Source organism: Entelurus aequoreus, linkage group LG21, assembly GCF_033978785.1.
Source record: "Entelurus aequoreus isolate RoL-2023_Sb linkage group LG21, RoL_Eaeq_v1.1, whole genome shotgun sequence".
In the NCBI taxonomy this organism is placed as follows: Eukaryota; Metazoa; Chordata; class Actinopteri; order Syngnathiformes; family Syngnathidae; genus Entelurus; species Entelurus aequoreus.
In genome coordinates, this window is record NC_084751.1 from 807,927 (window position 1) to 835,677 (window position 27,751).

The following is a 27,751-nucleotide window of genomic DNA, read 5'->3' on the forward strand; positions in this document are numbered from 1 at the left end:
TCCGCGGCGGAGGCTCTGCCGAACCCCTGAGGCCAACTCACCGAACCCCTATGGTTCGATCGAACCCAGGTTAAGAACCACTGGTGTAGAGTCATCGTGCTGGCTGGAGGCTGCACGAGTGCCGCCGCCACTTGGCGACCCGTGGTTCGTCGCGGGGAAACATGAATTGTACTGAAGAAAAGCACATCTTCTCATAGTGGCATATACTTTAGGGCAGGGGTTCTTAATAGAGATGTCCGGTAATGGCTTTTTTGCCGATATTCCGATATTGTCCAACTCTTAATTACCGATTCCGATATCAACCGATACCGATATATACAGTCGTGGAATAAACACATTATTATGCCTAATTTTGTTGTGATGCCCCGCTGGATGCATTAAACAATGTAACAAGGTTTTCCAAAATAAATCAACTCAAGTTATTGAAGTCACAAAGTGCATTATTATTATTGCTGCAAGGGGTTCTGGGTATTTCTTCTGTTGTGTTTATGTTGCGTTACGGTGCGGATGTTCTCCCGAAATGTGTTTGTCATTCTTGTTTGGTGTGGGTTCACAGTGTGGCGCATATTTGTAACAGTGTTAAAGTTGTTTATACGGCTACCCTCAGTGTGACCTGTATGTCTGTTGACCAAGTATGCCTTGCATTCACTCGTGTAAGTGAAAAGCCGTAGATATTATGTGATTGGGCCGGCACGCAAAGGCAGTGCCTTTTAAGGTTTATTGGCGCTCTGTACTTCTCCCTACGTCCGTGTACACAGCGGCGTTTTAAAAAGTCATACATTTTACTTTTTGAAACCGATACCGATCATTTCCGATATTACATTTTAAAGCATTTATTGGCCGATAATATCGGCAGTCCGATATTATCGGACATCTCTAGTTCTTAACCTTTTTGACCTCAGGGGCCCCCGACTTTTCCACTACAGAGGAGCCCGCGCCCACTCGAATATTAACACCGAATTAGAAATCTTACTCGTTCGTGGTTTTAATCATATTCAATAATTCTGCAACCCAAAACCAGTGAAGTTGGCACGTTGTATAAATGGTAAATAAAAACAGAATACAATGATTTGCTAATCCTTTTCAACTTATATTCAATTGAATAGACTGCAAAGACAAGATATTTAACGTTCCAACTGAGAAACTTAATTTTTTTGCAAATATTAGCTCATTTAGAATTTGATGCATGCAACATGTTTCAAAAAAGCTGGCACAAGTGGCAAAAAAGACTGAGAAAGTTGAGGAATGCTCATCAAACACTTATTCGAAACATTCCACAGGTGAACAGGCTAATTGGGAACAGGTGGGTGCCATGATTGGGTATAAAAGCAGCTTCAATGAAATCCTCAGTCGTTCACAAACAAGGATGGGGCGAGGGTCACCACTTTGTCAACAAATGAGTGAGCAAATTGTTTAAGAACAACATTTCTCAACCAGCTATTGCAAGGAATTTAGGGATTTCACCATCTACGGTCCGTAATATCATCAGAAGGTTCAGAGAATCTGGAGAAATCACTGCACGTAAGCAGCAAGGCTGAAAACCAACATTGGATGCCCGTGACCTTGGATCCCTCAGGCGGTACTGCGTCAAAAAGCGACACCGGTGTAAAGGATATCACCACATGGGCTCAGGAACACTTCAGAAAACCACCGTCAGTAACTACAGTTCGTCACTACATCTGTAAGTGCAAGTTAAAACTCTATTATGCAAAACCAAAGCCAATTATCAACAACACCCAGAAACGCTGCTGGCTTCGCTGTGCCCGACCTCATCTAAGATGGACTGATGCAAAGTGGAAAAGTGTTCTGTGGGCTGACAAGTCCAGAATTACGCATGAAAAGCTTCAAAAATTGGTCTCCTCAGTTCCCAAACGTTTACTGAGTGTTGTTAAAAGGAAAGGCCACGTAACACTGTGGTAAAAATGCCCCTGTGACAACTTTTTAGCAAGTGTTGTTGCCATTAAATTCTAAGTTAATGATTATTTGCCAAAAAAAATTAAAGTTTCTCAGTTGGAACATTAAATATCTTGTCTTTGCAGTTTAATCAATTGAATATAAGTTAAAAAGGTTTTGCAAATCATTGCATTCTGTTTTTGTTTACCATTTACACAACGTGACAACTTCACTGGTTTTGGGTTTTGTACTTTAGAGCAGGGGTTCTTAACCTCATTGACCTCAGGGCCCCAACTTTTCCACTACAGAGGAGCCCGCGCCCACTCGAATATTAACACCAAATTAGTGGTCTTACCTGCGGGTTTAATCGTATTCAATAATTATATACAATGTACTTAAATGAAATGATATGAAACCCTGTGTTAATCATAAAGATGGTTGATGGACATTATTAAAATGCCTGAATTTGCAAGCAGCGTTTTCATTAAGCTGTTTTGAAGCCAATGTTTCTTTCAATAGCATTGAATCATCATCCATTTTCTACCGCTTGTCCCTTTCGGGGTCGCTGGCCTATCTCATTATCAATGTTAAATGTTTCTGGCAACCTCAACTTTAAAAAAAATTACAGCATTTCAAATATGTATTGATTGTTTTGTACCACACAGAGTGACACACTAGATGGCAGTAAAAGCACATACTCAGAGCTCATTGTTTAAATTACTGTACTGTTTTAATCAATTCTTAACTAATATTAGTAATAATTAATAATAAAGAAACACCACCAAAGTGTTTATTGTTCTCTGTCCGCTCTGTTGTCCACAAGATGGACATTTTCCTTTTTTTTACGTTTATCCTAAAACAATAATATTACTGCCGCCACACCTTCAAAATAAGTTTTTTCCTCCTTTTTTTTCCCCCATGAAAGCATTTTTTTTAACATGAAAATTAATTGAAGTTATGTATTATATGAATAAATATCTAGTATATATAGTCTATTATTTACGTACTTTTGTCTATATTAAGTTTGAAAACCCGCTCAAATATCATAAAACCTTCCTCATTGCTTTATTCTGAAAAACCAAAAACAAACAAAGGAGTGTCTAAATTGCCTGTCAGAATCAATGCAGCTGGTCGCGCGCCTAAACTTGTTGACATCCGGCAAAAGTGAGGAGAGAAAGTTAAAGAGAACGTTAATTAATGCATTTCCTGTTCAAGCAAGTGTAAACTACCCTAATTCTTTTGACATTACTACCGACAATAATGTGTAATTATGTTGTGTGTGTCTGAACCTCCGTTTTAACTTATATCCTAAAATGTATTTACGACAATATTACTGCCGCCATACCTTCAAAATAATTTTTTTCCTTCTTTTTCCATGAAAACATTTTTTTTAACATGAAAACAAATGTAAGTAATGTATTATATGAAGGATTATACAGTAAATATGGTATATTATTTATGTACTTTTGTCTGTAATAAGTTTGAAAACCCGCTCAAATATCATAAAACCTTCCTCATTGCTTTATTTTGAAAAAACAAAAACTAACAAACGTGTGTCTAAATTGCCTGTCAGAATCAATGCAGCTGGTCGCGCGCCTAAACTTGTTGACATCCGGCAAAAGTGAGGAGAGAAAGTTAAAGAGAAAGGTATTTTAAGTTAATTAATGCATTTCCTGTTCAAGCAAGTGTAAACTACCCTAATTATTTTGACATTACTACCGACAATAATGTGTAATTATGTTGTGTGTGTCTTTGAACCTCCGTTTTAACTTTTATCCTAAAATGTATTTACGACAATACTACTGCCGCCACACCTTCAAAATAATTTTATCCTTCTTTTTTTCCCATGAAAACATTTTTTTTTAACATGAAAACAAATGTAAGTAATGTATTATATGAAGGATTATACAGTAAATATGGTATATTATTTATGTACTTTTGTCTGTAATAAGATTGAAAACCCGCTCAAATATCATAAAACCTTCCTCATTGCTTTATTCTGAAAAACCAAAAACAAACAAACGAGCGTCTAAATTGCCTGTCAGAATCAATACAGCTGGTCGCGCGCCTAAACTTGTTGACATCCGGCAAAAGTGAGGAGAGAAAGTTAAAGAGAAAGGTATTTTAAGTTAATTCATGCATTTCCTGTTCAAGCAAGTGTAAACCACCCTAATTATTTTGACATTACTACCGACAATAATGTCTAATTACGTTGTGTGTGTCTTTGAACCTCCTTTTGGCCATCCCAGTGTGGAGTGTGTATGTTGTCACATGATGTGTGGGTTTTCTCCGGACACTCCAGTTTCTTCACACATTCCAAAAATATGTAAGTTAGCTTCATTGAAGACTGTAAATTGTCCATAGATATGAAGTTTATTGTCAAGTATTGTTTATATGCAGTGTAAATGCGATTGGCCATGCTAATTGGAGTTAGCTTGTCTATGAGCTAATCCATTATACATTAGCATTAAGTGAAGGGAATTATATTTATATAGCGCTTTTCTCTAGTGACTCAAAGCGCTTTACATTGTGAAACCCAATATCTAAGTTACATTTAAACCAGTGTGGGTGGCACTGGGAGCAGGTGTGTCTTGCCCAAGGACACAACGGCAGTGACTAAGTTGGCAGAAGCGGGGATCGAACCTGGAACCCTCAAGTTGCTGGCACGGCCACTCTACCAACCGAGCTATAGTTTATTCCAGATTATATTATTAATCTAACGTGATTCCTACATGTATGTGCACTTCATGTGTATATATAATGTACTTTTTTTTTAGTGTGGTTAGTTTTACACTGACTTCATTGTGCAGAATATCAAAAAAACGCCTATATATTTTTTTCCACATCCAACTCAAATGACTGTTTACATATTTGGCAAACTAAATTGCAACATTCAGGGAGGGAGGAATAACGTGTAGCCTTGTTTTACTTTTTACGAAATGCAGCAACAATTGAAACCGCATTGAACAAAGAGAGCACTGTCTACCAAGTCAATATCCTTGTGTTTAAACTGATTGTGATTCTGATATAACAAAAAAAATTTAATATTAATAATATTAATGGTATTATTCATATCTAATATCACAAATATTATTTTTATATAAACAGTACAGGCCAAAAGTTTGGACACACCTTCTCATCCAATGGTTTTTTCTTTATTTTCATGACTATTTACATTGTAGATTGTCACTGAAGGTATCAAAACTATGAATGAACACATGTGGAGTTATGTACTTAACAAAAAAAAGGTGAAATAACTGAAAACATGTTTTATATTCTAGTTCCTTCAAAATAGCCACCCTTTGCTCTGATTACCGCTTTGCACACTCTTGGCATTCTCTCGATGAGCTTCAAAAAGTAGTCACCTGAATTGGTTTTGACTTCACAGGTGTCATAGTTTTGATGCCTTCAGTGACAATCCACAATGTAAACAGTCATGAAAATAAAGAAAACACATTGAATGAGGCGTGTCCAAACTTTTGGCCTGTACTGTACATTAACAATCTGTTTAGCCTTTTTAAAGAAAATATACAGTATGCATCATTGCTAGTCAAAATGATCATGTCATAAATGATGGCATATTCACCACGCCCCTTGCCACATATATAGTGGCAATCTCAGGGAACCCTCAGCACTTATATCTGTAATTTCCGTTAGTAAATGAGAGACGATGAGAGATTGTCACACTTCAACATCTCAAACATGTAAATGAGAATCTGTTTTTAAATGCTATTGGCCAAAATGTGTTGACAATAGAAAAATATTTGTTTGTGTTTCGGACATCCAGTAAGAAACCATGTTAGAACTACGACAACGGTGTCAGACTGGTTTTCATTTAGGGCCATATCGCAGTGATGGCTTCCATCAAAGGGCCGCTTGAAACAGCAAATATGAATTATGCATTTGATTATTGAAAATATTTTTTCATGTACACAGTAAAAAAAAAATCTGTAGATCACCAGAATTTTACTGTGAAATATACAGTGTTTTTACTGTTTAAATGGAAAAACAATAACACTTTTTTAATTCAGATTTTTACCGTAATTTTTGGTTTTCCATGGGGTTAATACACCTTAAAAACAACAACAAAAACTGGCAGCTCAAACTACATACTTTTTTCTGTAAAAAAACAGTGTTTTTCTTTTCAATTTATATAGGGGTATAATGGTATGTGTATTTGTATTGAACCGTTTCGGTACGGGGGTTCCGGTTCGGTTCAGAGGTGTACCGAATGAGTTTCCACACGGACATATTAAGTAGCGTAACGCACGTTGTGTAAACAATGCACACCGAGACACAACACACGACATGCTAGCAGCTAACGGGCTACGGTAGACTGACCATACGTCCTCTTTTCACCGGACATGTCCTCTTTTGCGGAGGACATGTCCTCAAATGTCCGGCATTTTGAGTTAGGGTTGCATGTATTTTCAATGTACGTTCAGAGTTAAGAAGGGGTTAAAAACAAAACAAATTGTGCGCGCAGCAGCATTGGTGAGGGAGGGGCAGAGACAGAGAGAGCGAGAGAGTTATGATAAACGTGCATGCGTCGCCAGGCTCTGCTTTTTATCCATAGATTTATCACATTTAATTTTTTATTATCTATAGCAGGGGTGTCAAAAGTGTGCCCCGGAGGCCATTTGCGGCCCACAGCTAATGTTTTAAAGGCCCACGGCACATTCTAAAAATACTATTGAAATAAACAAAAACATAACAAAAGTGAAATAAAAAAGCTTAAATGTTAAATGTAATTTAGAAAAAGTTGCAATGTTGACTAATAAAACAAAGTTGTTGTTTTTTCTTTCAAACTGTCATTGCTCAAAACATAATATTGAATCAAAATCAATGTTATTATGAATTATTGATCTATCCAAGGTTCCGATTACTTCAGATCAAATATTCCACTAAGAAAAATATTTTTGGTGGAAGACTTTGCAAATTTGGTAAATAAATAACCCCAAAATTTATATTTTGTGGTTTTCTTACTGTACCGAAAATGAACCGAACCGTGACCTCTAAACCGAGGTACGTACCGAACCGAAATTTTTGTGTACCGTTACACCCCTAAATTTATAGTAATATGCTGTAAAGACCACCGTACATTTTACCGTAAAATCTATTGTCATTTTTACAGTGCTTGCTTTGTAATCAGAAGTCAAGCAGAAGTATTTATTTTTATTTTAACAAAAAATGTGGTGCAATATTGGATACTATTAAAGTTTAAAATGTATGCAATTTCATGCCGTACAAACATTTTTTTTTCTGTGAAAATGTAAAAAAAATATAAAGTTGCTTTTTGACGCATATTGTTTTCAGGTGTTTGTGGGCCATATAAAATGATGTGGCGGGCCATTCTTGAGTTTGACACCTGTGACCTAAGACATGCTGGACGTCTCACAGCTGGCCTACTGTGCAGGACTGAATCCATGTCGGGGGGACTAGGACTGCAAGACCAAGGCTGTGCTTGTTTGTGTGGTGTTGCAGGTCATCAGGTAGATCCAGGAGCATGAGCAGAACTTTGAGCTGCGGGAGCAGATGTCTGGGTACAAGCGCATGCGGCGGCAGCACCAGAAGCAGCTGATCGCCTTGGAGAACAGGCTGAAGGCCGAGATGGACGAGCACAGGCTTCGGCTGCAGAAGGAACTGGAGACGCAGACGAACAACACTTACATTGAGCTGGAGAGGCTGGCCAAACGCCACGCCACTCAGACGGACAAGGAGGTAACCGCCAGAGGGGGGAGAACGAAGTCCGAGTCCTGCTCGGTGACAATTAGAGATGTCCGACAATGGCTTTTTTGCCAATATTCCGATATTGTCCAACTCTTAATTACCGATTCCGATACCGATATATACAGTTGTGGAATTTACACATTATTATGCCTAATTTTGTTGTGATGCCCCGCTGGATGCATTAAACAATGAATTGATTAACGTGGACCCTTAAACAAGTTGAAAAACTTATTCGGGTGTTACCATTTAGTGGTCAATTGTACGGAATATGTACTGTACTGTGCAATCTACTAATACAAGTTTCAATCAATCAATCAATCAAAAACATGGTATCCAAAATAAGAGAACAACTTCAACTCCAGTTATGGAAAAAAGTGCCAACATGGCACTGCCATATTTATTATTGAAGTCACAAAGTGCATTTTTTTTTTTAACATGCCTCAAAACAGCAGCTTGGAATTTGGGACATGCTCTCCCTCCGATAATCCCGATACCCACTACAACTATGGGAAATACTATACTTTGACTTTCACAAAGTGCATTATTTTTAAAATTTTTTTAAACATGCCTCAAAACAACAGTTACAAAAACAATGAAGGCACACAGCTTCAGTCCAGAGTATAATAGAGCAGTGGTCCCCAACCACCGGGCCACGGCCCGGTACCGGTCCGTGGATCGATTGGTACCGGGCGGCACAAGAAATTATAAAAAATAAATAATTTTTTTCTTTATTAAATCAACATAAAAAACACAAGATACACATACAATTAGTGCACCAACCCAAAAAACCTCCCTCCCCATTCACACTCATTCGCACACAAGGCAAGGCAAGGCAAGGCAACTTTATTTGTATAGCGCTTTTCATACACAAGGCAGACTCAAAGTGCTTCACAGACAACAAAGTGAAATGAAAGAAAATAAAAGCAAAATTAAAATGCAGACAATAAAAATAAAAACAGTGCAGACGTTAAAAGTTAAAAGATTAAAAGATTTAGCTGAAAGCTAAGGTGAACATAAAAGTCTTCAGTCTAGTTTTAAAAGTAGTCAGAGTTGGGGAAAGTCTGACATCTTCAGGAAGTTTATTCCAACTATTTGTTGCATAGTGACTGAATGATGCTCTCCCTTGATTTGAGTTTACTCTTGGAACCGCTAACAGATTGGTCTCAGAAGATCTTAGTGATCTAGAGCAGTGGTTCTCAACCTTTTTTCAGTGATGTACCCCCTGTGAACATTTTTTTAATTCAAGTACCCCCTAATCAGAGCAAAGCATTTTTGGTTGAAAAAAGATAAAGAAGTAAAATACAGCACTATGTCATCAGTTTCTGATTTATTAAACTGTATAACAGTGCAAAATATTGCTCATTTTTAGTGGTCTTTCTTGAACTATTTGGAAAAAAAGATATAAAAATAACTAAAAATTTGTTGAAAAATAAACAAGTGATTCAATTATAAAGATTTTTACACATAGAAGTTATCGTCAACTTAAAGTGCCCTCTTTGGGGATTGTAATAGAGATCCATCTGGATTCATGAACTTAATTCTAAACATTTATTCACAAAAAAAGAAATCTTTAACATCAATATTTATGGAACATGTCCACAAAAAATCTAGCTGTCAACACTGAATATTGCATTGTTGCATTTCTTTTCACAGTTCTTTTTGACAGACATTTTAGTGAGGGTCAAACCATCATGGCATGGTGGAAACTCTGGGTTTATGGTAATGAATGGAATAGCCTACTTGATTTGTTCAGTTTATGAACTTACATTCATATTTTGTTGAAGTATTATTCAATAAATATATTTATAAAGGATTTTTGAATTGTTGCTATTTTTAGAATATTTAAAAAAAATCTCACGTACCCCTTGGCATACCTTCAAGTACCCCCAGGGGTACGCGTATCCCCATTTGAGAACCACTGATCTGATTTATTAAACTGTATAACAGTGCAAAATATTGCTCATTTTTAGTGGTCTTTCTTGAACTATTTGGAAAAAAAGATATAAAAATAACTAAAAATTTGTTGAAAAATAAACAAGTGATTCAATTATAAAGATTTTTACACATAGAAGTTATCGTCAACTTAAAGTGCCCTCTTTGGGGATTGTAATAGAGATCCATCTGGATTCATGAACTTAATTCTAAACATTTATTCACAAAAAAAGAAATCTTTAACATCAATATTTATGGAACATGTCCACAAAAAATCTAGCTGTCAACACTGAATATTGCATTGTTGCATTTCTTTTCACAGTTCTTTTTGACAGACATTTTAGTGAGGGTCAAACCATCATGGCATGGTGGAAACTCTGGGTTTATGGTAATGAATGGAATAGCCTACTTGATTTGTTCAGTTTATGAACTTACATTCATATTTTGTTGAAGTATTATTCAATAAATATATTTATAAAGGATTTTTGAATTGTTGCTATTTTTAGAATATTTAAAAAAAATCTCACGTACCCCTTGGCATACCTTCAAGTACCCCCAGGGGTACGCGTATCCCCATTTGAGAACCACTGATCTAGAGGGCTTAAGTGTTGTTTCTTTCTGTTATTAATATTTCTGGTTCCTACATTATATATCAATACAGATCAATACAGTCTGCAGGGATACAGTCCGTAAGCACACGTGATTGTATTTTTTTATGACAAAAAAAAATTATTAAAAATTAAAAAACCATACCATAATTTTCAAGCGTTGACCGGTCCGCAGTTACAAAAAGGTTGGGGACCACTGTACTAGAGCATCCTTGCCAACCTTGAGACCTCCTAGTTCGGGAGATGGGGGCGGCGGGTTTGAGGTGGGGGCGGGGGAGCGAGGTGGGCGGAGTTCAGGGGGCGGGGTTTGGTGGTAGCGGGGGGTGTATATTGTAGCGTCCCGGAAGAGTTAGTGCTGCAAGGGGTTCTGGGTATTTGTTCTGTTGTGTTACGGTGCGGATGTTCTCCCGAAATGTGTTTGTCATTCTTGTTTGGTGTGGGTTCACAGTGTGGCTCAGTGTGACCTGTATGGCTGTTGTCCAAGTATGGCTTGCATTCACTTAGGGCTGCAACAACTAATCGATTAAATCGATTAAAATCGGCGTCCAAACTTCTTAGAGGGACAAGTGGCGTTCAGCCTCGCGAGATTGAGCAATAACCTGTATGGCTGTTATAAAAATAGTTGGCGATTAATTTAGTCATCGATTCGTTGGATCTATGCTATGCGCATGCGCAGAGGCAATTTTTTATTATTATTATTATTTTTTATTTATTTATTTATTTGTTGTTTTTTTTATAAACCTTTATTTATAAACTGCAACATGTACAAACAGCTGAGAAACAATAATCAAAATAAGTATGGTGCCAGTATGCTGTTTTTTTTCAATAAAATACTGGAAAGGATAATTTTTATCCTTTCCAGTATTTATCCTTTACATTTGTATATTTATGTTCTTAGTACCTGTATTAGTGCCTGTATTTTTTCATTGGTTACGGTCAGATTATAACCTTTTAATATATATTTTTTATTAGATATTTTTGTGTCAATCATCCAGCATTTAGAGGGCCAAAAAATATTAGGGCTGCAACAACTAATCGATTAAATTGACTAAAATCGATTATAAAAATAGTTGGCGATTAATTTAGTCATCGATTCGTTGGATCTATGCTATGCGCATACGCAGAGGCTTTTTATTTTTTTATTTTTATTTTTTTTAAATAAACCTTTATTTATAAACTGCAACATGTACAAACAGCTGAGAAACAATAATCAAAATAAGTATGGTGCCAGTATGCTGCTTTTTTTCAATAAAATACTGGAAAGTATAGAAATGTAGTTTGTCTCTTTTATCCGATTATTAATCGACCAATCGAAGTAATAATCGACAGATTAATCGATTATCAAATTAATCGTTAGTTGGAGCCCTACATTCACTTATGTGTGTGTAAAAGCCGCATGTATTATGTGACTGGGCCGGCACGCTGTTTGTATGGAGGAAAAGTGGACGTGACGACAGGTTGTAGAGGACGCTAAAGGCAGTGCCTTTAAGGCACGCCCCCAATATTGTTGTCCGGGTGGAAATCGGGAGAATTGTTGCCCTGGGAGATTTTCGGGATGGGCACTGAAATTCGGGAGTCTCCCGGGAAAATTGGGAGGGCTGGCAAGTATGCCCTACGTCCGTGTTTCACCGGATATGTACCGCTCCGTACAGCGGCGTTTTAAAAAGTCATTCATTTTACTTTTTAAAACCGATACCGATAATTTCCGATATTACATTTTTAAAGCATTTATCGGCATCTCTAGTGACAAAGTGACAATGTGATGTCTTCCTCACAGATGAAATCGGTTGCGGCTGAGGAGAGGAGAATCCAGCAACAGATTGTTGCTCAGCAAAAGAAAGAACTGACATCTTTTTTGGACAGCCAGAAGAAGGAGTACAGGCTCTGCAAGGACAAGATCAAAGAAGTAAACATGGACTCCAAACACTTTCAACACCTGAATACAAACCTCACTTTCTCTTGTCTCTGTTGCACCCTCTGACCATGATGACGATGATGTAGGAAATGAGCGAGGACCCTTGCACACCCAAGGAGGAGAAGCATGAGCGTCTGTCCAGGCACAAAGAAACAATACAGCGCTCTCAGGCTGAGGAGGAAGCTCACCTGCTGGCCCAGCAGAGGCTCGTCTACGAGCGCAGCTGCCGGGCGCTCAGACGCCGCAGTCTGGTCAGGAAGCAGGAGTTTGAACAGGAGCAACTGCGAGAGGTAGGTGTTGTACGTCAACATTACTCATGGCAAAGATCCTCCATACGTCACCAACGCTTTGCTGGTTAGAAGGATCTGATACAAAAACGCTAGTCAGAGGTCTTTTATATGTCAGGAACGTTGCTGTTTGTAGGGATCTAATTAAAAAAACCTTGTCAAAGGTATTTTATATATCAAAAACTCTGCTCTTTTTGGGGATCTAATACAAAAACCCTAGTCAAAGGTATTTTATGAATCAGAAAGTCTTCCGTTTTTGGGGATCTAGTACAAAAACCCTAGTCAAAGAGCTTTTATATGTCAGTAACTTTGCCGTTTGTAGGGATCTAATACGAAAACCCTCGTCAAAGGTATAGCTCGGTTGGTAGAGTGGACGTGCCAGCAACTTGAGGGTTCCAGGTTCGATCCCAGCTTCTGCCATCCAAGTCACTGTCGTTGTGTCCTTGGGCAAGACACTTTACCCACCTGCTCCCAGTGCCACCCACACTGGTTTAAATGTAACTTAGATGTTGGGTTTCACTATGTAAAGTGCTTCGAGTCACTAGAGAAAAAGCGCTATATAAATATAATTCACTTCACTTCACTTATATATCAAAAACTGCTCTTTTTGGGGATTTAATACAAAAACCTTAGTCAAAGATGTATTATATGTCAGGAACTTTGCTGTTTGTAGGGATCTAATTTAACCTTTGTGAGGATCTAATACAAAAACGCTAGTCAAAGCTCTTTTATATGTCAGGAACTTTGCTGTTTGTAGGGATCTAATTAAAAAACATCAGTCAACGGTATTTTGGGTATCAGAAACTTCTGTTTTTGGGGATCTAATACAAAAACCCTAGTCAAAGATCTTTTATATGTCAGAAACTTTGCTGTTTGCAGGGATCTAATTCAAAAACATCAGTCAACGGTATTTTGGGTATCAGAAACTTCTGTTTTTGGGGATCTAATACAAAAACCCTAGTCAAAGATCTTTTTTATGTCAGGAACTTTGCTTTTTGTTGGGATCTAATTCAAAAACCCCATTCAAAGGTATTTTATATCAGAAACTTTGCTCTTTTGGGGGATCTAATACAAAAACCCTAGTCAAAGGTATTGTATATATCAGAAACTCTGATGTTTTTGGAGATCTAATACAAGAATCAGAGTCAAAGATCTTTTATATGTCAGCAACTTTGCCGTTTGTAGGGATCTAATTCAAAAACCCTAGTCAAAGGTATTTTATATATCAGAAACTGCTCTTTTTGCGGATCTAATACAAAAACCCTAGTCAAAGATATTTTATGTCAGGAACTTTGCTTTTTGTTGGGATCTAATTCAAAAACCCCAGTCAAAGGTATTTTATACATCACAAACTTCCGTTTTTGGGGATTAAATACAAAAGCCCTAGTCAAACGTCTTTTATATGTCAGGAAATTTGCTGTTTGTAGGCATCTAATTTAAAAACACTTGTCGAAGGTATTTTATATCAGAAACTTTGCTCTTTTGGGGGATCTAATACAAAAACCCTGGTCAAAGGTATTTTATATATCAGAAACTCTGATGTTTTTGGAGATATAATACAAAAACCCTAGTCAAAGATCTATTATATGTCAGGAACTTTGCTGTTTGTAGGGATCTAATTTAACCTACTGAAAAAATACCCCTTATATAAAAAGGGATCTTTACTGTTTTTTGCAGTAGATCCGAAAAGCAGAGCGCTCCTTATGGAGGATCTTTGACTCGTGTTTTGCTGTAGAACCTTAACCACAGAATGCTCTTTTGATATTAAGAGATCCACTGCAAAAATGCCTATCAAAGATACTCCGTGTTCAGAAGACCCAAGGATTATTTTTAGTTGATCCCTTGAAACAGCTTTTACAGATATTCAGCTCTGCTGTTAATATTCACTTCTTAAAAGACCTACAACAAAAACACTTGATCTACAATATAAGTAGGGATGGGTACCGTTCACATTTGAACCGATACGGTACCAATTACCAGTACCTGGGAATCGATATCTGTAATCAATGATACCAGTTTTAGATGTTTTTGTGTGTGTTAATAAATATGAGTTGTTTTTGATAATGAAATAAAAAAATGTATCCCAACATTTCAAAATAAGAGGAACATAACTGCTGTCCAGTTATGTCTTGTTTTATTATCACATTTCTCAGTTTAATTTTCAAGTATGAATTACAGTTGCAAGTCCAAAGGTGTATAGTTTATGGTGTGTTGGCTATCAGTTTTTGATTAAGCTAATCGTTTATTGCGCTTTAAAAGTATTAATACTGTAAGTATTGCAGTTATGACACCAGCTGTTAAATTGTAACGTTCATCTTAGTTTACCTTTTTATTTACACATTTGGAGGTGTTGAAATCGCCATGTAAAATCACTAATGCTAATCAGTAGCATACTAATAGCAAAGCAAATGTATATTAGCATCAAACTTACACATTTTTGGAAAAGTGGAGCCTTACTTCACTTGCGTCTGAGCGATTTTTTTTTTAAGTCAGATTCTTTTTTGGAATTGAAAATTGCAACATTACCTAGAGCAGTGGTTCTTAACCTTGTTGGAGGTACTGATTCCCACCAGTTTCATATGCGCATTCACCGAACCCGAACCGTAATCATAAAATGATGTTATTATATTAAAGAAATACTAATAAAGATATATTTTACAAACGGAAAGTTACAGGAATGTACACATGATCCCATGTTTACATCTCATTGTGCAACATGTGAATGTTTTAGTGGGAACTAAATGTGATATCTGAGAGGGATACACTTTATTTCCAAAGCAGGACCACCACCCAGATATATAATACTAGTACACAGCTCATGAAAAACAATATGTTATAGTCATTGTAAGTGGGCCAAAACACTTATATTAGAAAATAATCTCATGGAAATGACTGCTGTCATTTTAAACAATAATAAAACATTGAACTTGTTATTTAGTCAGGTTAGGGACAGGTGTGCTGCAGGTGTGACCACAGTGCATGTGCACGTCTGATGTCGCTCACATGTGCTCCACATGAATGCTCAAGGAGTTTTTGCGTTTGCTCACACATATGGAAAGTTAGAGGGAACATTGTTTGGGGGTGTCCATAATACGCCGACAGGGAGAAGTTTTTGTTTACACGATGGATCGGGCGTGTCTTGACCTCCGCGGCGGAGGCTCTGCCGAACCCCTAGGGTTCGATCGAACTCAGGTTAAGCACCACTGACCTAGAGGTAGTTTGGCTGAGTCCACCTACAGTGCTGCTGGAGTGATCGCCCAATGCTGAAGTGCAAAGTCGGAAACCGGGTGTGAAGCCACGCGCCAACCCAAGTACCGTTACATGTTACCTTAGGATTTTACGTGAATCGGCGCTCGGTAGGACCAGTGGGATTTGGTCGGTGCCAAAAAAAAAAAGGTACCGGATTTCAGTACCTATTCCTGAATCTGACAGGGTTCTTTGAAGACGAACATTGTGAGCCTCCGTCCAAGGAGCCAATCAGCTGTCAGCCACCATTAAAACATCTAAATTCTTCTCTTAATGGTTCATCATCAGGAGCTGAACAAGAAGAGGACCCAGAAGGAGATGGAGCACGCCCTGATAATCCGGCAGGACGAGGGCACCCAGGACCTCGAGCACAGGCAGCTGCACATGCTGCAAAAACTGCGCGTGGAACTCATGCGTCTGCAGCACCAAACGGAGCTGGACAACCAGGAGGAGTACAACAACCGGCGGCAGCAGGAACTGCAGCGGAAACACACAATGGAGCAGCGTCAGCAGCCCAGGGACCTCAAGGTGCCTCCTGATTTCAACACCGACTGATGCCGACTGACACCCGGCCTTGACTTTGACCGCTGGTTTCTCCGTAGATGCTGGAGATGCAGATCAAGAAACAGTTCCAGGACACTTGCAAGGTGCAGAACAAGCAGTACAAAGCTCTTCGCAACCATCAGCTGGAGGTATCTCCCAAAGGTGACCACAGGAGCATCCTCAAGGGGCTGAAGGAGGAGCAGACCCGCAAGCTGGCGGTGCTAGCGGAGCAGTACGAGCAGAGCATCAATGAGATGATGGCGTCACAAGCGGTAGGAGGAGTCGTTGTTGGCTTGCTATGCCATGTCTATGTGTACAGTACAGCAATGTTCGAACTAGGAACTAAAGCTGAGTGGGCATATTTCATCCTATGGGTCACCGCTGCTTTTTGTTTTTGCCCAGATGAGATTGGAAGCCGAGCAGGAGACGGAGAGTCAGGCTCTTAAGCAGCAACTGAAGCAGGAGATGGAGCTGCTGGACGCCTACCAGAGGAAGACCAGGTCACAGATGGAGACCCAACACGAGAGAGAGCAGCAGAAACTGGAGCAGAAGGTCTCCATACGCAGGGCCCACCTTGAGCAGAAGGTAGGAACCAAAATAAAAGTCATAGTGAAATACTGTCAATGAAATATATACAAACTTTGTACTTTGAATTACCCAAAAAGTAATCTTTTTTTATTACGTCCTCAAGTTCCATGTGTGTGCTGTCACTTGTTGCTAGGCAGATTTGATAGGGCATAATAATTAGTGCCCCAAAGCGCAATAAAATAATTAGCAATTCCCTTTTTTTGTTTTAAAGCACAGGGAGAGTCGGTGGGAATACTTTTAAAAACAGTCCTCCCGGTTAACTTTGTCACATTTAGCAAATGGCAAAAAATGCTCGACGTGAACTTACATTGCTGAGATTCTTTTTCCAGCTCAAGTCACATGTTTGCGCTGTCCCTTGTTGCTAAGCAGATTTCATTGGGTACAATCATTAGTGCCCCGAAAGGGGACACACACATGCATGTCTTGTTTTTTTTAATCTCCACACACACAAATATTGGCACCCCTGCATTTCTGTCAAATGTTTGAAATGACAAATGCTTTGGTAGTCACATGTTTATTTCTAGGGATGTCCGATAATGGCTTTTTGCCGATATCCGATATTCCGATATTGTCCAACTCTTTAATTACCGATACCGATATCAACTGATACCGATATATACAGTCGTGGAATTAACACATTATTATGCCTAATTTGGACAACCAGGTATGGTGAAGATAAGGTGGTTTTTTTTTAAAATAAAATAAAATAAGATAAATAAATTAAAAACATTTTCTTGAATACAAAAGAAAGTAAAACAATATAAAAACAGTTACATAGAAACTAGTAATTAATGAAAATGAGTAAAATTAACTGTTAAAGGTTAGTACTATTAGTGGAGCAGCAGCACGCACAATCATGTGTGCTTACGGACTGTATCCCTTGCAGACTGTATTGATATATGTTAATATATAATGTAGGAACCAGAATATTAATAACAGAAATAAACAACCCTTTTGTGTGAATGAGTGTAAATGGGGGGAGTTTTTTTGGGTTGGTGCACTAATTGTAAGTGTATCTTGTGTTTTTTATGTTGATTTAATAAAAAAAAAAACAAAAAAAAAAACGATACCGATAATAAAAAAAAACGATACCGATCATTTCCGATATTACATTTTAAAGCATTTATCTCTATTTATTTCTTTTGTTTGTATTGGAACAACAAAAAACACAAATCTGATATTTTACACAGAACTCCAAAAATGGACTGGACAAAATTATTGGCACCTTTTCAAAATTGTAAGAAATAGTTTTATTCTAAGCATGTGATGCTCCTTTAATTTGTATTTAAACTCACCTGTAGCAAGTAACAGGTGCTGGCAATATAGAAATCACACTTGCAGCCAGTTGAAATGGAGGAAAGTTGACTCAACTTTTGTGTTGTTTGTACCACACTGAGCATGGAGAAAAGAAAGAAGAGCAAAGAACTCTCAAAAAATTTGAGAACCAAGCATGTGGAAATAATGGGCAATCTCAAGGTTACCAGTCCATCTCCAGAGATCTAAATGTTTCTGTGTCTACTGTGCGCAATGTCATCAAATCAAAATCAACTTTATTTATAAAGCACATTTAAAATTTACCACAGGGGTAGCCAAAGTGCTGTACAATGGGCAGGTTAAAAGATAATACAAGAACCGAGCAAACACAACACAACACAAACAGAGCACGATAAAAAATAAATAACTAAAATAAATAGAACATAAAAAACATGTTCACAGCAGGTGTATTATGGGGCGCCATAGCGGGATGGATATCACTCAGTGTTAAAAGCCATGGAATAAAAGTATGTTTTTAAGAGAGATTTAAAAACAGGAAGAGAGGAGGCCTGTCTAACACTCAGATGTAGGTCGTTCCAGAGCTTGGGAGCAGCAGCGGCGAAAGCTATGTCACCTCTAAGCTTCAGCCTAGAAGCTTCAAGAAGTTTAAAGCCCATGGCACTGTAGCTAACCTCCCTGGATGTGGAATAGAAAAATTGATGAAAGACTGCAACAAAGGATTGTTAGAATTGTGGATAAAGAACCTGCATCCACTTCCAAACAAATTCAAGCTGACCTGCAGACGCAGGGTACAACAGTGTCAGCTCGCACTATCCGTCGCCATCTCAATGAAAAGGGACGCTTTGGTAGGAGACCCAAGAGGACCCCGCTGCTGACACAGAGACATGAAAAAGTAAGACTGGAGTTTGCAAAAACTTACCTGAGGAAGCCAAAATCCTTCTGGAAGAACATCCTGTGCACAGATGAGACTAAAGTGGAGATTTTTGGTAAAGAACATCATCAAACTGTTTACAGAAAACAAAATGAGGTCTTCAAAGAAAAGAACACCATTCCTACAGTCAAACATGGCGGAGGTTCACTGATGTTTTGGGGTTGCTTTGCTGCTTCTGATAACAGATGCCTTGACTGTGTGCATGGCATCATGAAATCTGAGGACTACCAAATCATTTTGGGGGCATAATGTAGGGCCCAGTGTCAGAAAGCTGGGTCTCCGTCAGAGGTCATGGGTCTTCTAACAGGACAACGACCCAAGGCATACTTCAAAAAGCACACAAAAATGGCTTAAGACAAACCGCTGGAGAGTTCTGAAGTGGCCATCAATGAGTCCAGATCTAAATCCTATAGAACTACTGTGGAGAAATCCAAAAACAGCAGTTGGGAGAAGGCACCCTTCAAATCTCAGAGACCTGAAGCAGTTTGCAAAAGAAGAGTGGTCCACAATTCCAGTAGCAAGGTGTAAGAAACTAATTGATGGTTACAGGAAGCGATTGATTTCAGTTATATTTTCTAAAAGCGTGAGGGTGCCAATAATTTTGTCCAGTCCATTTTTGGAGTTCTGTGTAAAATATCAGATTTTTTAATTTTTTTTTTACACAAATTGTCACGGCCAGGGCGCATGCGCCCTCATCTTTGCGCTCTGCTTGCCGCGCCTCGGGACGCGCCCACGGCCGCGTCACGCCCACATGCCGGCAAGGCTGTGGGCGATCAGCAATCTGCGCACCTGGACCTGATGAGAGGGAGCTGTACAAAGGACCAGTGGACCCAAGGATCCAGGCGGGAACTTACTGTTATGTTTTAACAGAGGGAGATGACGGCAAAGACACCAGGGGGAAGTAAGCTCAATTATATATATATATATATATATATATATATATATATATATATATATAGTTAATAAATATATAATAATAACAAACAATACTACTAAACAATAGAATGGAGTGTGTGACCAAAATACAAGACTAGGTGTGCAATTGATTGTCGTGTATTACCGTGATGTTGAGGAGAGCGAGAGGAAGGACAAAGCAGTAGGACAGTCCGTGAACAGACAAGGGGGTCGAGGGTAGGAGCGAGGCAGCGTAGTCCGTGTCCGAGTAGGGGTCAAGGATCGAGGAAGGCAGTCCAAATCACAAACACGGAACGACAAGAGACCACAACGGGGAGACTCTGGAAGGCACTGCGGGAGAACAAACAAGGACGTCAGACATGGAGGGAAAAAACAGAGAGTGGACCCCGACTTAAACAAGTTGAAAAACTTATTCGGGTGTTACCATTTAGTGGTCAATTGTACGGAATATGTACTTCACTGTGCAACCTACTAATAAAAGTCTCAATCAATCAGAAACAGAGAAAGAGAGCATAAGGCTTCGGCTTACAGTACACCATTCAGAAACTAAGTTCCCGCCTGGATCCTTGGGTCCACTGGTCCTTTATACAGCTCCCTCTCATCAGGTCCAGGTGCGCTGATTGCTGATCGCCCACAGCCTTGCCGGCATGTAGGCGTGACGCAGCAGTGGGCGCGTCCCGAGGCACGGCAAGCAGAGCTCAAAGATGACGGCGCATTGGAACGCGCCCTGGCCGTGACACAAATAGCTGAGTAGCATCATTTTAAAGCGCACGCAGAGGTCCATAAAGCAGCTGAATGCTGACCATTCAGGATACATGTTTTCCCCATCCGGTGCTCGTTAGAGCCCCCTCTTGGCATTTATCAGTACTGCAAATAAAAAACAACCAGCCCTATTTTTTGTAATGTGTTATTTTTGTGTTGATTTTGCAGATTGAAGAGGAACTGGCTGCCCTCCAGAAGGACCGCTCGGAAAGGATCAAGCACTTGTTGGAGCGTCAGGACCGGGAGACGCTCACGTTCGACAGCGAGAGCAGAAGCCTGGGATTCGGCAGCCTGGGATCTCTGGACTTCCCGAGAGACGACGACAGATGAAAGCGGACCAACATGGCGGCAGCCTTTTTTTTAAGCACCAGTGTTTGTTGTTTGGCCGGATAACTTTGTGCTCTTCTTCTCTCCCAGATAGTCTCGGGACAGAGGCGTCCGATGAGAAACTGCTTTTGTGACACAAGCGGAATCAAGCGGCGAGGACGGATTATTGGGAATTTTCCGTCGCCACCTCCCTCCTTTTTGGTATGAATTGAATACTTCAGGAAAACTTTTTGGTAAAATGGGCACTTTGATATGTTTAAATAGAAACCCATCATGTTCATATTAATGTGTGTGTGACATGGAGGGACATTGTGGAATGTGAGCTGCGGACCCCCCCGCCCCACCACCACCACCAGTGTGGTGTTTTTATTATTATAAGCTGATCCCCCCCCAGCCCCCCACCTTCCCCCCTTTGTTCTCCTTTTTATAATTTTCCATGCATTTAACGCTCAGAATGTGACTGCAGTCCATCGCGATGTATGATTGGCCGACATCTCCGTTCGCTTCTTATTGCATGCACTTTATTAAGGACACATTCAGGTTGTGACGCATGAATCTGTCAGAGATCTTAGCTGTTTGTGAATAAAGTGGTCATAGCTTCTTTTTTTCTTTATGTTGCAGAAGAAAAAAAATAACATAAGCGCCATGTTTAACTTATATACATATATTTATATCAGGGGTGTAACAGAACAGTACGCCATAATCACGCTTCGGCACGTACCTCAGCTTTAAGGTTAGATTTCGCCTTTACGATTTTGTAACGTGAAAAACTGCAAAAAAGTAATAGATACTAGTCTCAAATTTAAAAAATAAATATACCTTAATATTTTGTTCTTGTCAAATTGCGTCTTTATTCTCATGATACAACTTTCTTCTTGTAAAATTGCATTAATTTATTGTAATTTTTTTTTTATTTTTACAAGAAAATGCACACGCACTGCGGTTAAAATACAATTCTCAAATTTGAAAAAATAAACTTCGGACTTATATTCTCATAATATTACAACTTTCATCTTTTGAAATTGCAAAAAATTGTAAAAATTCAGATTTTTGGGGTAATATTAAATATAAAACAATAGCATTCAAAGTATGATCCTAAAAATTTCGACTTTCATTTTGTAAAATTGCAACTGATTTCCCAAAAAGCTACTTTTTTTTTTCGGATTAAGTTTTTTCTTTTAGGCTTGTAATTTCTTGCTTGCTTTTTTTTTAGATTGTATACCGACTTTTTTTCCCAGTGAAAACGTTAGTATATGTTTTCATTAAGTTAAGCGTGGAAGTACCGTTTTTTTCCTCATAAAATTTTTTAAAAGTGTGAATTTTTTCCCCATAAAATTGTGACTTTCATCTTGCACAATTTTAACTTGTTTACCTAATTATTTTTCACTTTTTTTCCTCATATTCCGCCAACATTTTCTGATCAAGTTATTCGTTTTTCATGTAATTAAATTTTTGTAAAATTAAAATGTAAAACTATAACTTTTTCCTCATAATTTTTTAGACTTTCATCTTGTAAAATTGTGAAAATAAATCTTAAATCATATCTAATTGTTTCTTTTTCAAGAAGTACAACAGTATTGGTTTTCAAGCTCTGATTTCTCCTTGGCGCTATCGCTGCTGGTTGCACTATATTTGTTTCCGGAGTAGTCACGTGACTATATCGTGAGGCACTTACTGTACACTTCCTGTCCCTCGCTTAATGTGTACCGTGTGGAAACCGTACTTAAAATAAACACACCGTTACACCCCTAATATAAAGTATATAGAGGGGTTCAAATTTTTACCGGATGTGGATGCCGATATCCATTTTGAAGGGCGAGCGTCATCGTTCACGATAGTTGCACGTAATATTTATATTACTATTCAGTGGAAATTTGACTACTTAATTTTTCAACCCAACCCATTTTACACCTGGAATGACTTTCAAAATAAAAGGCAAGATAGCTCTGTTTGTGGATGGGTTCGTGATGTTTATGTTTACCTGTATAAACACAGTGGACATTGTGTCGTCAAAAGATCCGACAGAAGTTTGACACCCTGGATAATCACGGATAACACATTTAATGTCATGTAAGGCAGCATTGAGAGAATGTTCTCATGTCTCTTCACTTTTGTTTTATGTGGAGGCTACAGTCCGCATAAGACTATTTTCACCAATAAAACTCCAATAAAACTACTATCAAAGTTACTTGACCAAGCACACCAAGTTAATGCAAAGTTGGGCTGGTTTTACTGGAAATGGTCCGAACAAACGACGTCCATCAGCACGTCACATCTCAGTTGATTGTAGCGATCCATGCCGTTAACTTTTCTTTTCAGCCGCTTCTGCTTGTCCAGAAATACGCTTAGGAAGGCGACACAAGCTCGTTTTACTCCTTCCACCTCGACTGTGACAGTTGACAGTGGCACACGTCGTCGGCATTATGAATATTGTTGATTTATTAATCGCAGAAAATTAGCGTTTCACTAACTTCCGCTTTGTATACATTTCCCACAATGCGTTGCAATACTGCAGCCCGTTGTTTTTCAACCTTTTCTGAGCCAAGGCACATTTTTTTTATTGAAAAAATCCAGAGGCACACCGGGAGCAGAAAACATAAAAAAATGAAACTCATTGACGATAAAATGTCGTTCTCGCAATTGTTGGATATGAATTCTAACCATAACCATCCATGCATCACTATAACTCTTGTCTCAAAGTAGGTGTACTGTCACCACCTGTCACATCATGCTGTGACTTTTTTGGAGTTTTTTTTGCTGTTTTCCTGTGTGTAGTGTTTTAGTTCTTGTCTTGCGCTCCTATTTTGGTGTTGATTGTCATGTACGGATGTACTTTGTGGACGCCGTCTGCTCCACACGCTGTAAGTCTTTGCTGTCGTCCAGCATTCTGTTTTTGTTTACTTTGCAGCCACTTCAGTTTTAGTTTTGTTTTGCATAGCCATCCCTAAGCTTCAATACCTTTTCTTAGCAGCACTCGCCTTTTGTTTATTTTCGGTTCAAGCATTAGATACCTTTTTACCTGCACACTGCCTCCCGCATATTGTGATCGCGACAAACCGTGTTCCCGACATCTACAAAGCAATTAGCTACCTGCTGCCACCTACTGATATTGAATTGAAGTATTTATTTCAAACCTGCCCAGTACAACAACACATTTTTTTTTAACATTTTGGCAGAGACATTTATGCCAGGCTTGAAAAGGGGTTGGATGAAGCAGATGCTTTTAATATCCCAACCCCTCTCACTCATTCCATATTTCACATAAACAATATAATAAATAACAATACCATACAAACAAAAACAAGAAAAACTCCTGTACACTAACAAAACAATAGTACCACTGTTAGTATGAGACAAGACAAGACGAGACAAAATATACACACACACACAGGCCCAAACACTCTCTGACCATACACTTCTCTCCCATATGCCGATCTCTAGACCTGTATTTTTCAACCACTGTGCCGCGGCACACTGGCGTGCCGTGAGATACAGTCTGGTGTGCCGTGGGAGATAATCTAATTTCACCTATTTGGATTAAAAATATAGTAAAACCAGTAATTATAGTCTGCAAATAAAGTGCCGTTGTTGAGTGTCGGTGCCGTCTAGAGCTCGGTAGAGTAACCGTGTAATACTCTTCCATATCAGTAGGTGGCAGCAGGTAGCTAATTGCTTTGTAGATGTCATATCTAATGCTTAAACCAAAAATAAACAAAAGGCGAGTGCCCCTAAAAAAGGCATTGAAGCTTAGGGACGGCTATGGAAAACGAAACTAAAACTGAACTGGCTACAAAGTAAACAAAAACAGAATGCTGGACAACAGCAAAGACTTACGGCGTGTGGAGCAGACGGCGTTCACAAAGTACATCCACACCTGACATGACAATCAACAATTTCCCCACAAAGAAGGATAGCGCCGTCCACACAACTGAAATAGTCTTGATTGCTAAAACAAAGCAGGTGCGGGAAATAGCGCTCTAAGGAAGACATGAAACTGCTGCAGGAAAATACCAACAAAACAGGAAAAGCCACCAAAATAGGAGCGCAAGACACTACACACAGGAAAACACCAAAAAACTCCAGCGAGATGTGACAGGTCGTGACACTTACTTTGAGACAAGAGCTACAGTGATGCATGCTTGGTTATGGTTTGAATTCATATCTAACAATTGCGACAATGACTTTTTACTGTCAATATCAACTACTAAGTTTACATTTTTAATGTTTTCTGCTGGTGGTGTGCTTCCGCATTTTTCAATGAACAAAAATGTGCCTTGGCTCCAAAAAGGTTGAAAAACACAGTACAGACACTCAACAACGGCAACATTATTTGCGGATTATAATTACTGGTTTGCACAAAATATTTTTAACCCAATTAAGTGAAATTACATAATCTCCCACGGCACACCAAACAATATCTCACGGTACGCTAGTGTGCCGCGGCACAGTGGTTGAAAAACACTGCGTTTAGCCTGACTTAACCCTTGTGTAATGTTCATATTGTTGTTACTCAGCCAGCGTTTGTGGGTCTGATGGACTTGTTGCCTTTTGTGGCTTTTAATGCCTCACAATCAAACACTTTTATGTTAAAATACTGAACAGATGTTTATTGGGATAAGGTAAACATCAGAGGGTCAAATGTGCGAGAAAATGAGAGCAGACAGTGTTGACAAACAATGTTGCAACCTTGTGCAGCAGGTGCAGAAACACAAAAGAAGAATCCCTGTGGGATGCAGAAACTGGCAGAGAAATTTTCTGTGCAAAGTTCATATTGTTGTTACTCAGCCAGCGTTTGTGGGTCTGATGGACCCGTTGCATTTTCTGTTAAAATACTGAACAGATGTTTACTGGGATAAGGTAAACATCTGTTCAGTATTTTAACATAAAAGTGTTTGATTGTGAGGCATTAAAAGCCACAAAATGCAACGGGTCCATCAGACCCACAAACGCTGGCTGAGTAACAACAATATGAACGTTGCACAGAAAATTTCTCTGCCAGTTTCTGCATCCCACAGGGATTTTTCTTTTGTGTTTCTGCACCTGCGGTGTTTGTCAACACTGTCTGTGTTGTAACTTATGGGTTATATAGTTCATGTGTGATGATCATTCATAATTTGCATGCTTGATTTAATTGCTGATAAATTGATTTATTATTTACAGCTAAAAAGAGTTAAAAGGGAATTGATTTGATTTATACATGTATTTGATATTGATTATTTGAGAAACACTGACACTCAATTGAGTTGTTTTTTACTCAATAGCCTAACAAAGGGTTAACTAAAATACTGCATGTTCCACAATTCATTGCGGCAAACCGGATGTTAGAAAGACCGGGAGCAGGTGCATTGTGGTTGTTGAGATTGAGGATTACGAGCCTACGGGTGATGAATGAATGACAGATAACAAGATAAAAGGATCGTTTTGTACCGTTTTGTATGCCCATTTTTTTCTTATATAAAGTACAACTTTATTACACATTTCCGACGTCCTGTCCAATAATTTCATCGTAGTTAATCTACAGTCTGCTCTCATTTTCTCGCACATTTGACCCTCTGATGTTCTGTGTACCTACAGTCTGTCCTCCTCCTGTCTAGGCCTGCTGTGTGTATGTGTGTGTGTGTGTGTGTGTGTGTGCGCGGGTAGTACACAGAACATCAATTTCCACACTTCTATTAGACATCTTATATGTAATATAAATGTGTAGGGGGGGTGTATGGTGTGTGGTCATTAAATATGTATTCTGATATATGTTCTTCACAGAAAATGAGCCAAAGTCAGTGAGTCTCAGTTTGAAAAATGTATTAATTGTATCATTTTTCTTTTAATAAAAAAATGAAAACGGGTCCCACAGACCCGAACACCACACAAGATGTCCACTGGGTTTATACAGGTAAACATACACGTCACAAACCCATCCACAAACGAAGCCGTCATAGCTATCTTGACTCTTATCATTTTGGAAGTCATTCAAGGTGTAAAATGTGCTGGGTTGAACAATGAACTAATTACGTGTACCGTATTTTTCGGACTATAAGTCGCAGTTTTTTCCATAGTTTGTCCGGGGGTGCGACTTACACTACCGTTCAAAAGTTTGGGGTCACCCAAACAATTTTGTGGAATAGCCTTCATTTCTAAGAACAAGAATAGACTGTCGAGTTTCAGATGAAAGTTCTCTTTTTCTGGCCATTTTGAGCGTTTAATTGACCCCACAAATGTGATGCTCCAGAAACTCAATCTGCTCAAAGGAAGGTCAGTTTTGTAGCTTCTGTAACGAGCTAAACTGTTTTCAGATGTGTGAACATGATTGCACAAGGGTTTTCTAATCATCAATTAGCCTTCTGAGCCAATGAGCAAACACATTGTACCATTAGAACACTGGAGTGATAGTTGCTGGAAATGGGCCTCTATACACCTATGTAGATATTGCACCAAAAACCAGACATTTGCAGCTAGAATAGTCATTTACCACATTAGCAATGTATAGAGTGTATTTCTTTAAAGTTAAGACTAGTTTAAAGTTATCTTCATTGAAAAGTACAGTGCTGTTCCTTCAAAAATAAGGACATTTCAATATGACCCCAAACTTTTGAACGGTAGTGTATACTCAGGAGCGACTTATGTGTGAAATTATTAACACATTAGCGTAAAATATCAAATAATATTACTTAGCTCATTCACGTAAGAGACTAGACGTATAAGATTTCATGGGATTTAGCGATTAGGAGTGACAGATTGTTTGGTAAACGTATAGCATGTTCTATATGTTATAGTTATTTGAATGACTCTTACCATAATATGT

General features: G+C 38.7%; 1 protein-coding gene across 5 annotated transcripts in view; it reads left to right on the top strand.

The window, feature by feature from the left end:
* taok3b (TAO kinase 3b) overlaps positions 1-27,751 on the top strand; it is a 49,400-nt gene that overhangs the window by 2,499 nt on the left and 19,150 nt on the right. Inside the window, exons 1-9 of one of the 5 annotated variants that reach the window (XM_062031804.1) lie at positions 3,961-4,012; positions 4,143-4,219; positions 7,378-7,614; positions 11,941-12,069; positions 12,165-12,368; positions 15,900-16,139; positions 16,214-16,426; positions 16,557-16,739; positions 20,794-21,552. In XM_062031804.1, the coding sequence (XP_061887788.1) occupies positions 7,429-7,614; positions 11,941-12,069; positions 12,165-12,368; positions 15,900-16,139; positions 16,214-16,426; positions 16,557-16,739; positions 20,794-20,955 (1,317 nt within the window). In that variant the 5' untranslated portion in view covers positions 3,961-4,012; positions 4,143-4,219; positions 7,378-7,428 and the 3' untranslated portion in view covers positions 20,956-21,552. Of the gene's footprint in view, positions 1-3,908; positions 4,013-4,142; positions 4,220-7,377; positions 7,615-11,940; positions 12,070-12,164; positions 12,369-15,899; positions 16,140-16,213; positions 16,427-16,556; positions 16,740-20,793; positions 21,553-27,751 lie in introns of those variants that run through there. The other 4 variants (XR_009823689.1, XM_062031800.1, XM_062031801.1 and 1 more) reach the window with 4 other exon arrangements.